The sequence below is a fragment of the Pelobates fuscus genome, chromosome 10 (genome assembly GCF_036172605.1).
Source record: "Pelobates fuscus isolate aPelFus1 chromosome 10, aPelFus1.pri, whole genome shotgun sequence".
NCBI lineage: Eukaryota > Metazoa > Chordata > Amphibia > Anura > Pelobatidae > Pelobates > Pelobates fuscus.
This window is the reverse complement of record NC_086326.1, coordinates 7,773,117-7,792,507: the sequence shown is the minus strand read 5'-3', so window position 1 is coordinate 7,792,507 and position 19,391 is coordinate 7,773,117. Positions and strand designations below refer to the sequence as shown.

General features: G+C 41.4%; 1 protein-coding gene across 6 annotated transcripts in view; it reads right to left on the bottom strand.

Moving 5' to 3' along the window:
• AFAP1L2 (actin filament associated protein 1 like 2) overlaps nt 1-19,391 on the bottom strand; it is a 136,416-nt gene that overhangs the window by 86,391 nt on the left and 30,634 nt on the right. For 3 of the 6 annotated variants that reach the window (XM_063435086.1, XM_063435089.1, XM_063435091.1), the window contains exons 2-4: nt 5,685-5,816; nt 5,092-5,163; nt 2,537-2,640 (exon numbers count right to left, since the gene is read on the bottom strand). In XM_063435086.1, the coding sequence (XP_063291156.1) occupies nt 2,537-2,640; nt 5,092-5,163; nt 5,685-5,816 (308 nt within the window). Of the gene's footprint in view, nt 1-2,536; nt 2,641-5,091; nt 5,164-5,684; nt 5,817-10,578; nt 10,626-19,391 lie in introns of those variants that run through there. The other 3 variants (XM_063435087.1, XM_063435090.1, XM_063435088.1) reach the window with 2 other exon arrangements.

Here is a 19,391-nt window from a genome sequence, read left to right as displayed (position 1 = left end):
TAGACAAAGCAATCATACCTGTTACTCTGATCGCTGAGAAATGTCTTGGAAATAGGACCTTCACTGATCCACATCGAAGGAAAAACAGATAGTTTGGGTTCAGCCAGAGAAGACTTGATGCTATTCAAATATGGATTGAGCATGGTGGCGATATCAGTCTGATAGTCCTAGAGGTTTCCTCTCCAATGGCCCATGTGAACTAAAAACTGACAGACTTGAGCATGGTGCCCCTGCTGAGCACAAAATGATGTAAAACGCTTGAGATATTGGATGTCTCAGAGACTAGAACATTAAAGGCACACTATAGTCACCAAAACAACTACAGCTTGATGAAGCAGTTTTGGTGTATAGATCATGCCCCTGCAGTCTCACTGTTCAATTCTTGGCCATTTAGGAGTTAAATCACTTTGCTTGTGCAGCTCTAGACACACCTCCCTGCATGTGACTTACACAGTGTTCTTAAGCACTTCCTGTAAAGAGTCATCTAATGTTTACACTTCCTTTACTGCAAATTATTTTTTAACTTAGAATTTCCTATCCCCTGCTCTGATAATAGCATGCTGGACCCTGCAGGAGCCTCCTGTATGTAATTAAAGTTCAATTTACAGAGCAGGAGATAACATCTTTGAAAGTAAGTTACATGTGATTGAAAATTAAACCCTTTTTTCATGCAGGCTGTGCCAGTTACAGCCAGGGGAGGTGTGGCTAGGACTGCATAAACAGAAACAAAAGTGATTTAACTCCTGAATGGCAGTAAATTGAGCAATGAGACTTATTATAGGCATGCTATATACACCACAACTGCTTCATTAAACTAAAGTTGTTTTGGTGACTATAGTGTCCCTTTAAAACTGCTTCTATCTGTGAACCTTGTAAAACATGAAATTCCAAATGTTAAACAAGGTTTTTCAGGATTCTCGAAGAACATTGATTAGTGGGAACTCTGATATCCAAGTTACATTAAATATCCCAAAAAGCTTTCTTTCCAAAACGGCAATTCAATATTTAGCATTTCTCTTTCACTCTGAGAACATTTTCCATAAAACATGTGACTTTGTAAAACGAATCTGTTCTGCTGAGCTATCATCACTTCGTAAAGGCACGCCACTATAAATCAAACCTTATTCCTCAAAGTAACTATTTCTTTCTAACCTTGTCATTACAATCCGCGCCCGTCCTATCTGAATGGAAACACACAATGGCCTTAAATTAGCGTTTAGAGTCCCATGAATAGAACAGGTCAGCTACAACGCTAAAAGAATAAAGTCTGCTGTTTGGAGGGGGTTTATTAACTAAAGTGCGAATTGTTGGGAACTGAAAACCTAAATCTGTAAAACAGAAAAACCATAAGCGCAAACGTACAAGTATCAGGCGTTAATGACGGGTTTTCAGATATTTTATACCTTAAATTAGCAAACTTGTTACCAATGCTTCTTACTTTTATAAGATGCAAAAACAGTAGAATTGAGAAAGTAGAAATGCAGCAATTAGTCTGATGGTTAATGGTTGGCAGAATTGGCGCACAGGTGCATTGGTAAGAAATGCCCGTCTTTAAAGGGTTATTACAAGAACCTAGAGCCCACTGCAGTGGTTATAGTGGGAGCAGTACTCTGGACCGGTTTCCCCCAGAGGGATACGGGGCTCCTTCCTGGTTTGTTGGTGTGATTTTGTCACCATTCATTGGCTGACAGTGTCAGCTGACCGTTCCCAGCCAATGAGTGACATTCTGTGAATTTGGATAGAATTGACACTATCCATCCTGTAACTCTTGTTCTATCAGTCTGGCCGATGACCCCCTAATCTCGCTGCCTGAGGTGGGTTTACATCTGTGGCAGTAGAGGGGGTAAACTCAAAGTAAAACAGTAAACAGACTCCAGGCACCGTAACCACTTCAAACCACTAAGGTGGTCACGGTGCTTGGAGTACCATTTAACCCTCCGCCCATCTTTTCTTAAACTGTTAGGAGTTATAAAGATAGATTTAATGTATTCTGTGAAATGTTAGTAAAATACCATAAAACATTCATTAATACTGTGAGCACTCGGTTATAGAACACGTTTCTAAATACTCAGCATGTAAACCAATATTGCTTATTGATTTCATCATAATGCCATTTAAAATTCTAAGCCTAGAATAACCTCCACACTACAATTCTGTATTGTGACTTCACACAATTATATGAAAACTGAAATGATTTACTTGTATTCAATAAGGGATGTGAGCGTTACCCTCTCAGTGGGAATCGATGACCCTGAGAATGCACCTATTCACTATTTACATTTCAGGTCCTTCTCTGAGAGTGTTATCGGGTGTGTCTATAACAAACCATTTATCAAGCCATGTGTCAATACTGATAAAATGGACGCTCTACTGCCAAAATAAAAAATAAATCACTATTTAGTAGATAAACCTTTAATGAAAACATGCCTGCATTTTCTTGTTCACTTTTTTTCATTGGGCTATATCTAAAGATATCTTGCAAATGATGCAGATCCCGTCACCCCACACATAATATTTATATATATAGGTGTCTTACGATTTTTGGTGGTGGAAGATCTGGTAGACTTTTCTGTGGGGGTGCCAGATGTTGTCCAGCTGTCCCATTAGCCATAACATCCTTGGCCAAATGATTGGCATCTGCTAAAAAATAAGACAAAGGGACAACATATTACAACAACCGTGTTGAATTGTGTCATCCACCGGAGCTCAGTTATGGTGGAGGTACCCAGAGTGCCATCGTCCATGGAGAGATAGCCTCTGAAACCAGCCATGAATGATTACCCGATTTTAGTGGACGTTAGAAAGAGTTTGAAGACACAATTCATTGGAAAATCGCAAAGGCCAAACACTAATTACCTATAAATGGGACACAGAAGGGAGTTTTGGTTTCTCTAATAGCATGGTAGAAGCACTCAGAATTAATAAGAATAGTTTTTTTGGTGCAAGAGGCTCAATGATAGTGAAAGGAAACTCCTAATTAGAGAATCGTGCATATAGAATTCCATATCAAAGAGTCAGTTTAAGCACCACAACAACAACTTGCAGAGGTTATGGAGCATAGACTGCCCTATAAAAAAATGGAAAATTGTTGTAATCAAAATGATTCAACCTAAATTGAAAATCAGGTTTATTGTCATAATTTACAGATGTTCAGCTGTTTGCAATAAACAAATCAAACTAAAGCAATTGAAATAGCTCAACACAGTGAATGCTTCATGTTTTTTCCCCAAATTCAACTGAAAATGGAACTTATAAAAACTTCTACAGTCTCAAAATTATTGATTCCTCTGAATAAAATCCCTTACAAAAAGCACAAATAAGCAAAACAGGTCTTGTCTCAAGCACACTCAATGCAAATAATCAAGGACTTCATTAGTTGCACCAGGTGTGCTTGAGCTGGAACACTTGAAATATATGAACTGGTTAGGGGTTTGTCGAGTGTCACACTTGACTGCATGTAAAAAGAACGGTCCACTAAGTTAGGAGAAGAGATCATCGTCCTTCACGAATAAGGAACAGGATACAAAAAGATAGCAAAGGCACTGAATGTTCCTAGAGACACCATCGGAAGCATAGTTTTCAAGTTCAAAGTGGAAGAAACAGTGGTGACACTACCTGGACAAGACAGAAAGAGGAAGCTATCAATGGCTGCAACCAGATTTTTGAGAAGGGAGGTTGTGAAAAACCCTCGAGTGAGTGCAAAAGACCAGCAGGAAGACTTGGTGGCAATAGGCACTAAGCTGTCATTGTGCACAGTAAGGCGCATGTTAAACACAGAAGGCTTCCATTCCAGAACTCAAGACATGCACCACAACTGACCCATAAGCACAAGAAAATTTGGATCCAATATGCTCAAAATCATATTAATAAGCCACAGAAGTTTTGGTATTCAATTCTGTGGAGTGATGAAATAAAACTGGAACTTTTCTGCCCAATGGATCAGCGGTATGTCTGGAGGAAGAAGAATGAAGCAAATGCTGAAAAGAACACTCTGCTTACAGTTAAGCATGGTGGTGGCTCGGTGATAGTCTGGGGCTGCGTTGCATCCTCTGGCACTGGAAACCTGCAGCTTGTGGAAGACAAGATGGATTCATTGAAGTATCAGGAAATCCTAGGAGAAAACGTCATGACGTCTGTGAGGAAGCTGAAGCTTGGTGTCCTTGGACTTTCCAAGAAGACAATGATCTTACGCGTACCTCAAATTCCACCAAGGCTTGGTTGCAGAAGTCGTCCCGGAAAATTCTACAGTGGCCATCACAGTCACCTCAGTTGAAACCCATAGAAAATATCTGGTGGGATTTGAAGAAGGTGGTTGCAGGATGCATATCCAAGAATATTACTGAGCTGGAGGCCATTGCTCATGAACAATGGGCTAGGATTCCTCAGGAACGCTGCGAGAAGCTGGTGTCTGGCCATGTATCTTGTTTGCAGCAGGTCATAACAGCAAAAAGGTGCTCTGCTAAGTACTACATATGCTTGCCATAAAGGGGTTGAATAATTTTGAGACTGGAGAAGTCATTAGAAGTTGCATTTTCTGTATAATTTGGAGAAACCACTTGCATCATTCGTTGTGTTGACCTATTTCAATTGCTTTTGTTTGATTGGTTCATTCCAAACAGCTGAACAGCTGCAATAAACCTGATTTTCAATGAGAGATAAATAATTTTAATTACAACTGGATAGTATAAAATGGTATAAACGGATACTATAAGCCATCACGCTATCACATCACGCTATTACTCTTTCCCTCTGCTATGTGATAGCTGGACCTGCCGCTGGGAGATAATATGCTTATCCTATAACTCTCTGCAGGACAGGACCTGACCCTATAGATTAGAGCTCAATGCGTCTGCTTGAAACCAATGCTCGATCTCTCAACGTGCAGATTCAGTATCTTACAATTGAGGTTTTTTTTATTTAATTGTCTTATTATTTTTTTGCATAATGTTTTAATGAATTAAAATTAAGTGGTGAATTTTGACAATACTTTCCCTTTACAGCGAGATACAATACGTTGAGTCTGACACTATAATGAATTTAGAGCCTCGGGATGCAGAGATAGCAGCATTTTGTAAACAAACATACATTTACCTAGTAACCCAGGAGCCTCTTTCTTGTCTGGGGTGGCCACTTTATTCATGTAAATATATTCTTCATCACAACCTGTTAGAGACAGAGAGAGAGCTGACAGCGGCTGGATTTAGGTTACAACACCCGTCCCATAACATTTGGTTTGTAGTGCATTGTCTGTACAATGCGTATAAGCCAAACGGAGATTCAATCGATAGTTCATGGTAAAAATAAATACGTTTCTTGTGGAAGTGAGCATCAAATGTTATGACATATCATCGCAAGAAGCGATATTGAATGTTTACAATAATCCAGAAAGTGGACTTGATAAAAATAGGAGAAAAAAAACGGCAGAATATTTTAATCATTATCAGTCAAGTCCCCGTCATTAAACCAAAACCCAGACAGAGCTCCCCATTCATAAACATATCGTACAACAGCCTTTTCAGCTTCAAATACAATATGGATACAATAACGAAATGAAGAATAAAAAGGACAAACTGCAAAACCAAAGGCACTGAAGTGGTGTTGGTGTTGCAGTATGCCTAGATTGTCCCTTTAAGGCCATAAGGCCAGGACAGACATATCCACCATTTGTCAGATTGTCTACTTACTGCTGTTGTTCTTTACGTAAACCTGAAGGATTTCGGACAAGGTGGACTTTTTGAGGATAGCCGAGCTGCTCAGGTTCTCTTTGTCAAGAATATGGAGAAAATCTTCCAGCTCCGTGAGCAGCAGCCCCAGGGCTAGAAAGCACAAAACGGGTAACATTAGCATCAGACGACAAACACAGACAAAGAAACACAGGAAACACAAACTTACAAACCTGTAGACATGCTACGTAATCATTGTGAAATGTACCGCTGTGTATATCCCAAAATCTGCCTCAGACTGCAGCTCAGATATATTGTGTTTCCATAATTCTCCCTGCATGCCTTGCTGAATATGCAAATACACACAAACTGATTTAAACAATTCTGCAGTCTCCATTAGCAATGAAACCCTTTTAAAACCCAGAGCTTAATATTAATGGAATGGATCGATCACCAAGCAGAAAGTCATCCTTACAGAACTCGGCAGTAGCTCTCCTGCAGGAAATGGATCAGGCAGCACATAGCTACACGTTATTAAAATTGTGGAGAGAAAAAAAATACGAGAGAATGAAATGGTGACATCAAATCGAAGAATAATGGAGAGAAGAGACTGGCTGAGAGATGGAGTCAGGATAAAAGTAAGGGTGAGAGGTGCAATATGACGTCACAATATTAGACTGTGCGCTTGTTTGGGCAGAGCCCTCTTCACCTACTGTTCCCGTGTGTCATACATGTTTTGTTAGAATTACATCTTTTTCTTGTTTACGCCCTATTTAAATAGTTGTAATTATAATTGTACGATTAACAGACCAATAAGGGCAAGAGGCATAGTTTGATTAAACTGACATATTAATATGCATGTCATTATAAAAGAGAAGATCTTAAATGGAATCCGACTGATTGGCGATTCACATTCATTTACTGCGCACATTACTAGCAGGTGGCTATAGTGGAGGAATGTGGTGATGGACAGATATTTCTCCATTTACAAGTAACGATATTAAGCACAAAAGCAAGACAGCGATAATTAACCATGTGGACGATAAAACACTGTAAACAATCTATGTGGAAGGAGGTCCCCTGTCCCTGCGTCCGGTAACAGAGCGCCCAATATCTGTAATGATTCACAGATATTGATGGGCCGAATGGTTCTTATCTGCCGTCACATTCTATGTTTCTCTGTTTCTGTATGTATATACAGTGAGAGAGATACCATGGTAAAACTGCCCACTGATGCTTCTAGAAGGGGGCATAAAAGTCCCAGTGCTGCCCAAGATTAATGGGAGTTTCTCCTTGGGTGGCGGTTTCTGCTCTGGAGTGCAACTCCCACTAATCTGAGGCAGACAGGCCACTGGACAGCTGGGAGGTGATGCATGTATAATTTCCCATTCATTATGGGTTGGATGTGCATCATTTTAGGAAGCAGTGAAAGTACACACACAATTTATCACCATGAAACCCGATGGATTCTCTGATAAATCTCCAGGCACCGTAACAAGTTCATTGAAATTAAATTGTTATGGTGCCAGGAGGTACCAGACGCTGGCCGACCATTAGGGGATAAAACCATCCATGAACCGCGGAGTCTGTGCTAAAGCACATTTCTGCTCTACCTGCCTGTCCTCCTGCTTTCTAAAATATTTACAACGGAAGGTTCAGGGGCGCCGGTGATTGGGTTAGAGTGGTCAGCTGCCATTCTAAGCCAATCAGTAGCTTCATAAAAACAGCGTGAAAAAAAGGAAAAGTATGTACCCCTTCTAAACTGTTTTATGAATGGGGAGCTACTTATTGGTTTAGCCCTTAAGGGTAAGCCAGCAACAGGGACCTCCTGGCACCATAACAACTTCATTTTAATGAATTGCATGACGCTCTATTTGATTAATTCATGCACCTTAGCTGCCTGGAGCGTATTTTCAAAAAGGAATAAAATATGAACGTTTTTCGCACCTCAGACATATATATGTCAGGTAATATTTAGCCCCTATACATGTTGTATTGATGTGTGCGACCCTACAATAAACAGAACAAGCGCAGATATCGGCACCATAGCACATGTCCCATTTAGTACAATGTATTGGGGCTGATGAATATTACGGCTATTGCTGCCGCCCAAGAGTAGTGGGAGTTTAAACGCCGGGATTAATTCTGTGTGTTTGTACGGTGTTGGCACCGTATACAGATTATATAAAATGCTCGCAGGAGCGGAGGACCCCCGGGGTGGATAAGATACTGCGCTGCTGCCTCGTAATGAGCGCAGATTAATAAAGTAAAAGAAGAGAGAACTTGTGCCAGGTTTTGTTTTTGGGTGTTTGCTTTCGGAATATCTTGCTCAGACCCCAGTAGGATGGACGTTACCCCCTCTCAGCCCAGCGCAGGCCGGCTGCACATTTTTCCACAGTCGTTTTTTTTCGTCAAAGTTCAGAGCTTCTGAAGTCGGCTGACAGATTGTCAATAAGATTTTTTGTTCCAGTTCTCAAGGCATCCCACTCATAGCTGCCAAAGGTCAGCACTTCCCAAAAATCCCCTGTTCTCCGCTCTAAAGGAAGATCTTGTATGACTCAGAGTACAAGAGTGCACACATCAGACAGAGGTGTTAATTAACCTTTAAGAAGCCAAGCGCAATGGACCACACATTGAGATATAAAAAGGTAGAATAAAACAAAGAACTGGAAATCAAATCTCACTGAAACAATAGTTACTGGTGCAGAACGCAACAAAATCACTTTGTAAGTAACAGTAACACAGAAACAGTGCAACCGTAACACAGAGACAGTGTAACTGTAACACAGAGACAGTGTAACTGTAACACAGAGACAGTGCAACCGTAACACAGAGACAGTGCAACCGTAACACAGAGACCGTGCAACAGTAACACAGAGACAGTGCAACTGTAACACAGAGACAGTGCAACCGTAACACAGAGACAGTGCAACAGTAACACAGAGACCGTGCAACAGTAACACAGAGACAGTGTAACTGTAACACAGAGACAGTGTAACTGTAACACAGAGACAGTGTAACAGTAACACAGAGACAGTGCAACTGTAACACAGAGACAGTGCAACCGTAACACAGAGACCGTGCAACAGTAACACAGAGACCGTGCAACAGTAACACAGAGACAGTGTAACTGTAACACAGAGACAGTGTAACTGTAACACAGAGACAGTGTAACAGTAACACAGAGACAGTGCAACCGTAACACAGAGACCGTGCAACAGTAACACAGAGACAGTGTAACTGTAACACAGAGACAGTGTAACTGTAACACAGAGACAGTGTAACAGTAACACAGAGACAGTGCAACCGTAACACAGAGACCGTGCAACAGTAACACAGAGACAGTGCAACTGTAACACAGAGACAGTGCAACCGTAACACAGAGACAGTGTAACTGTAACACAGAGACAGTGTAACTGTAACACAGACATTGTAACAGTAACACAGAGACAGTGCAACCGTTACACAGAGAGAGTGCAACCGTTACACAGAGAGAGTGCAACCGTTACACAGAGAGAGTGCAACCGTTACACAGAGAACGTGTAACAGTAACACAGTGACAGTGCAAACATAACACAGAGACCGTGTAACAGCAACACAGAGACCGTGGAGCCATAACACAGAGACAGGGCGACCGTAACACAGAGACAGTGTAACAGTAACACAGAGACAGTGTAACTGTAACACAGACAGTGTAACAGTAACACAGACAGTGTAACAGTAACACAGAGACAGTGCAACCGTAACACAGATACAGTGCAACCGTAACACAGAGACCGTGCAACAGTAACACAGAGACCGTGCAACAGTAACACAGAGACCGTGCAACAGTAACACAGAGGCAGTGTAACTGTAACACAGACAGTGTAACAGTAACACAGAGACAGTACAACCGTAACACAGAGACCGTGCAACAGTAACACAGAGACAGTGTAACTGTAACACAGAGACAGTGTAACTGTAACACAGACAGTGTAACAGTAACACAGACAGTGTAACAGTAACACAGAGACCGTGCAACAGTAACACAGACAGTGTAACAGTAACACAGACAGTGTAACAGTAACACAGAGACCGTGCAACAGTAACACAGAGACCGTGCAACAGTAACACAGAGACAGTGTAACTGTAACACAGAGACAGTGTAACTGTAACACAGAGACAGTGTAACTGTAACACAGAGACAGTGTAACTGTAACACAGACAGTGTAACAGTAACACAGACAGTGTAACAGTAACACAGAGACAGTGCAACCGTTACACAGAGACAGTGCAAACATAACACAGAGACCGTGTAACAGCAACACAGAGACTGTGGAGCCATAACACAGAGACAGTGCGACCGTAACACAGAGACAGTGCTACAGTAACACAGAGACCGTGCTACAGTAACACAGAGACAGTGCGACCGTAACACAGAGAGAGTGTCACAGTAACACAGAGAGAGTGTCACAGTAACACAGAGAGAGTGTCACAGTAACACAGAGACAGTGTGACCGTAACACAGAGACAGTGTGGCTGTAACACAGAGACAGTGTGACTGTAACACAGAGACAGTGCGACTGTAACACAGAGACCGTGTAACAGTAACACAAAGACAGTGGAACGGTAACACAGACAGGGCTACAGTAATACACAGACAGCGCAACCGTAACACAGACAGCGCAACCGTAATACAGACAGAGAGCAACCATAACACAGAGACAGTGTAAGTGTAACACAGAAAGAAAGTAACATTAAGATAGAGACAAAGTAACATTAAGATAAAGACAAAATAACATTAAAACAGAGACAAAACAACAGTAACACAGAGACAATGGTGAGGCCCAGGCAATACAGGTGCTTAATGTATCCTCATAGGACAATCAGTGGGCCAATCAGCATGCAGCCCTAGCTCTGTTCATAGAAGAGTCACCTTTTCTCATGAAGAGATGCCCTGAAGAATTGTATTAGAAGTCTTGAATCTTTTGAGTGATGATTGTACAGGCTGGTTCGGTGGTGTTTAATATAAAAATAAATGAAAAATTGGTAATTAAATAAAAACCACAATAGAATATTACCTGTGTCGGTGGTCACATAGCACCCCATGGAATTGTTTCACTACTAATTGTGAATTGTGGAGAGTTGGGAATTGTGTTGAATTTAAATAATTCTGCAATCCTACTTTTTTCCCCCATCTAATCTTTTATGGCAACTGATTTTTAAATTTCTTGACCACAATTTCCAGTTTTTGTTGGCCCCTAAGCATCACATGTTTTAAACGTTCATCTGGACAAGGGCTCAAGGAAATGACAGATCTTTTAAACGTCCAATCAGAACGCTAAATAAAGGACATGGATTCAATAGCAGTGTAAGCCACTGGGCTGGCTAGCAGCATGGCAACTGGAAAGGTTAACCGATCGCCACCCAGGTATAAAATTAAATTTCTACTTGGAGAGAAAAACTCGCCTCACTGACTAATGATTTAAGTCACCCCACGGAGACAGTGTCAAACTACGCACCTGGAAATACTTGTGATTTGCCCCGGAGGGTGAGGAGCTCCCATTTTCAATATACTATGGGAAGAGCAAAGGGGGAGCTGGGCCAAGGAACCCCATGTGTTTTCTGTAAAGCACATGGCTTTAATAAACAGATGTTAAATGGAAAAAACCTTCAGCAACCTGAATATCTGATTAACAAATAAAAACAGAGATTTATTTGTATTAATTTTCGAAGATTAACATTCCTTACGCTCCAATGTTCATTTGATGCACTTCCTGCTGAATCCAGCTTTTTCATTCCTATTTCATTCTCCACCTGCTATTATTACTGTCATACTATCTGCTTCCTGTATTCCCATTAGAGAAGGAATAAATAAATATTGGACGCAGATAATAAGCCATTCCAGCCCCGTGTTATTATTCTCCATCCAGGTCGGCTCCACCATCTCCTGGACATCTTCTCTAAAGCTCTTTACTCTTATCTCGTTTCAGTTCTTTGTAAACTTTCCTAAATTTGCAAAGGATTGAATGAGATCAAACACGAGGACAGACTCCCCGTTACACCATCCCATTCCAGCCTTGTGAAAGTCTTCTGCTCCTCCTGTAGACAATCCTCCTCACGCCTGGTCCTATTATTCTCATTAAATTTGTGTCCTGTGCTCTCAGCGTTCGTTATGTCCTGATTCTAAACTCCAACCTAACTCCTTCATTCCACATCCTTCCAAGCCTCAGAGTCACTTCCGGAATTCACCATATGTCATCTCCTTAGAATTCCCATATAACAATCATTGTGTCCTTAATTAGTCAATTTTCTCATTCCTCTATTTCAACCTCTGGCAATATTTCACTACATTCGAACGTCTCCTTTGTGTGGATCTTTCACCAATTCTCCCACTTTGATACATCTTTTATTCTCTCAAGTGCCTACAGTTCCTCCACTTACACCTTTAGCCCATCTTTCTTTATTTTCCCTATTGCTAGCATCTCACATCAACAAGTACTCAAATACACTTTGCTATTCTATATTCTATTACTACTTGTTCCTTCAGTCTTCGGATCTTCACGCTCCTGTTCTCCCATCTGTAGGATTAACTCCCATTGTTCCCCTGTTGCCATTGTACACCCCTAATCGTCTCCGCTCCGCATCTCATACCATCTCCGCTCCTCACCCCTAACCGCTTCTGCTCCATACCCCTAATCACTACTGCTCCACACCCCTGAATGTCTCCGCTCCACACCCCTGAATGTCTCTGCTCCACACCCCTGAACGCCTCCGCTACACACCCCTGAACGCCTCCGCTACACACCCCTGAACGCCTCCGCTACACACCCCTGAACGCCTCTGCTCCACACCCCTAAATGTCTCCGCTCCACACCCCTAAATGCCTCCGCTACCTGTAGCTAATGGAAGCAAGAAAATTGTTAGTGTGGATGTTTGCCTTGACTCGGCAGGGGAGCTTACATCTAATGGCCATTGGAGTGGTACTAAAAACCTTCCGTTATCCAAGTATGCACAGAGATTTGGGATAATGCGCATGTAACTTCTTTGGTTTTTATTGTATGTTTAGGGGCTGATGTGTACCATGGTCGCTGCTGCCGCCCAGGATTAGTCGGAGTTTGAGCACAGGACTTATTTTTGTGTATTTGTTCTCCGCTACTCCTCCCTAACCGCCTCCGCTTCAGACCCCTACTGTTCTCCCACAGCTATTTTTGACCCTTACGGTTTTATATCCTCTGTTCACCCCCCCTCCTATCTTCACTCTCCATTTTTTTTTTTTTCCTGTTAATTCTATTTCTCTTTATTAGTAAAATAATCAATACATTGTCCCATTTACTCATAGAAGAATTTATCATCCTTACTCCAAGGAAATACTGTGTATTTTTCTGACGTACAAAAACATTTCAGGATTGTATGTTTTTATTTTCTACTTGGACGAGTAATCTTTAAATAATGACCCTCGAGGCACTGGAAATAGTTCCACATAACACAAGCCCTGGTTTTTTGATGACCCTGATAAAGCCGTCTCTTATCGATTCCCATTGCAGGGAAAGGTTTATATTTCATACAGCATTCAGCGTTTTATCTTCCCAACAATACAGAGGTTCCCATTCGACTGAGTCAGCCATCACCTGTGAAAGGCGATACCCAGCCGGGTACAGAATGACTGACAGGCGTGCGCTGATTCATGAGACAGATTGCAATCAGAGAGACAGACATCACAATTGCCTTTGGGATGTTTTTGCGGTGGAACATAAAGAGAACGTGTCATGTTTACATTCTGGGGCAGCCACAACGCTCCCTTGTCTGGGAGTATTACAAAGTATCACGAAGTGAAGGTGAGTAACATGAAAATGACTCATCGCTCAGTAACAAGGTGAATGAATGAACTACATAGCAAAGTCACTTAACACACATTAACAATTAGCTTCTTCTTTCACAGTATTCCACAACTTAATAGGCCTGGATTCACTAAACAGCAAATTGACAACCGAATCATCGGGTTTGTGAGTGTAAAATATTACGGTTTTATAGCACAGATTAGCTGTAGAATGTCCGAGACTCATATGATTAGCACTGGAAGGTTGATGCTAGTCTACACATTACACCAGGGCCTCCTGCAGCTACTATTGCTAATTAATCAGGTGCCCCCTTGTGTCAGGTCTGCCCATCAATTATCCATTTCCTCTGAAAAATGTCAGCTTGTCAAAGAAAGCATTTCTTTTAACTCCTCCCATGATAGGCAGGCTGCTGAATAGTGCGTTAATTCTTGGTTCACATGGGGTTAAGCCATAAAGTGACTCCACGTTCCAAGCGGAGTCATACTTACAGCTGAAGTTTTTTTTTTATTTATGGAATTATTAAATGGGTTCAGACATGTCCTTTTGTGACCTGCATCAAACTGGCCAAACGAAGCAATGAGCTATTGTTTCCTTTGGATAAATGGACTCACACTTGGATTTCTTAATTGGCCTTTGTCTTTCACAGAAAATCTGGCCCTCCTCCTCTCCCCTCCGGCAAACACTGAGATGTGATTGACCACAATGTTTAATCCTGCAGCCATTCTGTTCATCCAATTCATTTTATGAATTAGATAAAGAAAGATACTATGACGTTTGTTAAGACTCACAACGAATGCCCACCCAGTGCCGCTTACTCCTTTACCCCATATCTTTCCATGTATTGGGCTGAGAAGGGACAGAACCTGTCACCATGTCCTCATTGTCCTCTTACTCCTTTACCCCATACTCTTTCCATGTATTGGGCTGAGAAGGGACAGAACCTGTCACCATGTCCTCATTGTCCTCTTACTCCTTTACCCCATATCTTTCCATGTATTGGGCTGAGAAGGGACAGAACCTGTCACCATGTCCTCATTGTCCTCTTACTCCTTTACCCCATATCTTTCCATGTATTGGGCTGAGAAGGGACAGAACCTGTCACCATGTCCTCATTGTCCTCTTACTCCTTTACCCCATATCTTTCCATGTATTGGGCTGAGAAGGGACAGAACCTGTCACCATGTCCTCATTGTCCTCTTACTCCTTTACCCCATACTCTTTCCATGTATTGGGCTGAGAAGGGACAGAACCTGTCACCATGTCCTCATTGTCCTCTTACTCCTTTACCCCATATCTTTCCATGTATTGGGCTGAGAAGGGACAGAACCTGTCACCATGTCCTCATTGTCCTCTTACTCCTTTACCCCATATCTTTCCATGTATTGGGCTGAGAAGGGACAGAACCTGTCACCATGTCCTCATTGTCCTCTTACTCCTTTACCCCATATCTTTCCATGTATTGGGCTGAGAAGGGACAGAACCTGTCACCATGTCCTCATTGTCCTCTTACTCCTTTACCCCATACTCTTTCCATGTATTGGGCTGAGAAGGGACAGGACCTGTTGCAATGTCCCCAGTGTCCTTGTAACACCTCCTGCTTCTAGTCAAGGATTAATTAAAATGAGAAACAGAAGGTGAGTCACTAAAGCCCATCTCCTCATGGGTTAGGCAACATCTGCACTCCAGATGTTGTGGACTGCATTTCCCCTAAATCTTTGTCAGTATTATGGGAGATGTAGTCCATATCAGCATTATGGGAGATGTAGTCCATAACATCTGGGGCATTAAGGATATTAGTGAGTAATATGGCCCATGATGATGCCGTTGTTGTTCTCCGGTATATTATTTTTATATTATATTTTGTTGGATAATAAATGCGCATGCACCAGAATTCCCATTTCTCTAGAAGACACAGGGCACATTGTTTTACAGGTTCTCTCATTTGGCTAAATGTGATAAACTGACAGATTGGATCTATTGCTATGATTATGCTCATCCCAAATGATACGCTCATTGTACAGATTTATCATCTTTCTGCTAAATAAAGAATCCAGAATAAAAAATAAGGAAAGATGCAATTTGCATACTGTGAGCAGAGTATTAAAGGATTGTTGGTTATTATCGGTTACCCAGATCTGTGACTTGTGTGATCTGCAAGATTATATACTGATTACAATACACACAGCGTCTGAAGACAACGCAAACCACGACAGAACAAACAAAAAAGAAAGTAAACTCGATCTCTGTGTAAGTAAAGGAATAGCTTTAACGTCCAGCTGACCTAGGGCTCGATGACACACAGAGAGCTTGAATAAACCTATGTGACAAGTCTTCCACTATCTTATCACAAACTGGTTTCTTATTCCAGAACTGGACAATGAATGCTCAGAGAAGATCGCAGCAAAGAAGGCATTACCCACAAGCAATGTATTACCTCCCTGCAGATTTACTGAGAGAGTGTGTACTGTGCATCGTACAGACATATTATCAGACAGAAAATAACAAGACAGATAGCCATCGTAGCAAACTCCCCTCTCCAGGATGGGACATAACCCTGAACCCAGAAAAATACACAAAAAGAGGGTCTCCAGACAGGGATTCGGGTCATCATTCAACAAGAGGAAAAATAAAAATAAAGGACGTTTTGTTTTTCTATATTTACACATACTGATTATTGGCTATAGGACATGAATTCTAATTTCTTTGATATTGTAACAAGAAAACTATAATAATAATAATAATAATAATAATTGTCCAAACTGGTCTCAGACCGAGAACGTGATGACAACCCAACCAAAACCACACAAAAAAAACCTCCAAGTGTAAAAGCCAAAATGTAAAAGTATAAATGAAGGAAAAACATGTTAACTTGTGACGTAGTAAGTGTTATCAAGGTGACAGACACAGCTATTTGCCCAATATTAGTGCAGGCTATGTACTGGCTGAGTGCACTCCTCACTGGTTGGAGATATTGTCAATGTACCCGTCTCAGGTGAAGATGTTATACCCTAACTCTGTCGGTGTACACTGCATTCTAACAAATATTCTATATGAAACAGTTCCAACAGGGACCTCAATCACGTTAACCCTTGACCCTTTACGGCACAGCAAGGAGTTCATGCAGCTTCTTCATATTGCATGTTATAATGGCTCTGCAAGAAGAAAACGCCTGCCTCTCCGCATTTTGTAATTCCTATCAAACACAGAGGCCATTTATTCAGCATATTTATATTAATCTTTTCTGGACTTCCTACACAATGCCTTAGTATTGATGGGGTACTATATATTCATGGATAACACATGAGATTTACAACATTTTCCCACTACTGCCTCTGGACTCAACTGCAAACATTTGGGCAGTTTAAATACCATAACCACGAAGGCATGTTGTAGTGGTTATGGTGCCAGGCATTCAAGAGGCCATGCATTGTTAGGAGTCAAACTATTTTACGTAGATATTTGTGTGTCAGCTGTGCACCTCGTCTTTACAGATCTTTCCAAAGCAGACGTTCTCATTCCATTTTAGTAACATTCATTTTTTGGGGGCTCAGTTTGTTGGCTTAGAGCACCCGCTGATATTACTAATATTATAAAACTGATATTACTAACGTGGAAAGGGAACTTTGTCAATAGTTATATCACAGAAGGCCACCCAATGGGCCCAGGTAAGTGACAAACTGTTTTAGTAGACCCTTGGCATAATAAACACGATTATGTGAAGAAGTGGTTATGGTACTTAGAGCGGTCCTTTAATTTGAATATTTTTTTTTATACATTTTCACTTTTTTTGCTTGGTTGCATCAATAACTAAATACAGACGTTTAGTAAGTGGAGGTCATGTTAAGTTGACACATCTGGATTGCAGAGAACCCTCCCCTCACAGCTGGAGACAGATACTGCAATGTCAAACCAGAAGAAGCCGCCATCGAGAATGCAACATTTTATACTGCGAGTCACTGTGTCTGCTCACGTTGAATTTCCCGTTGTTTCCAGTTAGGACTGTGATGTTGGTTCCTTATAATTCAAGTCGTAGCTCGGATACTTTTCTTCCAATGAATTAAGTGAAAGTTTATCTAAATGACTTCTAGAAGGTGTACGACGCGTACTGCGCGCTACACGGCCAGATTTAGAAACCAGTAACAGCCTTACAAACCAACCCACACCACCATTATTATCATGGTGATAGGGTTTAAACGTCATGGAAACTTGCCTTGGGAGGTGTGTACCAATAAACTGCAAAATAACCTTTATATAAGCATTTTACTCTATAAGTGATTTATGGCTTGTTTGCATTTTGTCAATGAATAGGGAAAATAATTCGCAAAACAATTATTTTAGAGATATTTTTTTCTGTGTACTGTTCTTTTCGCCAATGCCTCACCGTCAAAACTTTTATTCAAAAAGCACCCCTAAGGACACTCCAAGTACTATAACCACTACAGTTCATTGCATTATTGAAACTCATGGCATCATTACAGCTCAATTACAGCTTCTTTCAATATAGCTAACTGTGCCGGCGCAGCTCACTGTATCGGTGCAGCTCACTGTATCGTCGCAGCTCCCTGCAGAGTTTATGGTTGACGAATTAACTCTACTTGCTAAACTGTTTGCAAGCTACAAAAATATTGAATTTGCTGATACCAAAAACCCAACCATCATTGCTTGGGATGTCATAAGGAAACCTGCACCCTATTCCTTTCTGTAAATTAACAATAAGCATATCTGCAGTGGTTATGGTGCTTTAACATGTCTTCCCAGATAAATGACCTTGCAGAAATAAGAAATTCTCATGTTAATAAACTGCCACTAGTATTTATTAATGTGAAACCCCCCAGCAGGAGCCGTGAGAAACATGGAATGTCCTAGAATAGATGGATGGATGGATAGATAGATTTTATAGACAGAGAGAGATGAACTCAACATTAATCAAAATGTGGGATCTGTATTAATGGTGCAAGCTTTTGGTAGGAGTGCGACTCGCAGTAATCTAGAGCAGAGCTTTGAGACAGAAAGAGAGGGAGACCACCAACAATCTAGGTGGGCCTGGAAAATTCCCCTCATAACGATATCACTCTGAGGTGTCCCCAAATCCCAGGGGATTTGGCAGCAGTGAAAGGGTTAATGTAGTTATTTAGACTTGTGGGACGCACAACAAAGGGTGCTGCACTTATACACACAAGGCAGATACAGCCACACACACACACACACAATACAACGGCAAAACCTAGCAGAAAAGAGCAGATTCCGCCAGAATGACAACTCGGTCACTTTTATTTTAGCCTTTATTTTTCTTGTTACAGACTGTGTCCTGGGGGAAGCGCGTTCTAGAGATACACGCAGACATGTTGATCTGAAAGCATTACGGCGCAGCTTGTAGTTACCACCAGCACTGAGGTATCTTATCGGATATATGAGAGTAATTAAATAATTTGTGAATGACTGTTTATATTCTATGACACTCACGGTCAATCCAACCCAGCGTCACTGGCCTACCAACCAACGGGGCAAAACACCATCTTAAAATAACGGACAGATAGATTGCACTGTGTGCGTACAAAACGAGGGGCAGAGAGCTTTATTACTGGAACTGTGCGTTACCGATCCCACCAGAGAAAAAAATAGGTCCATTTCTAAACCAAGCCCAGAACCAAACAATCCCGGATACGACAGAAACCAAACAAGCAAACCCCAGACATGGCAAGTTTGAGGCGAACCGTGCTGCATCAGGGACATCTCACTGAAAGCCGGTGTAAGCCCCTTTGGTGGCCCAAAACCTTTTGGTTGTGTGTAGCCACCTATATTTTCCTTGGAGCAAAGTATAGACAGTTGACACCCCAATATCTCACTACAACAGCCCCCCTCTTTATGCAACATAAATAAAACAGAATAAAGTCATTGTATTGTCATA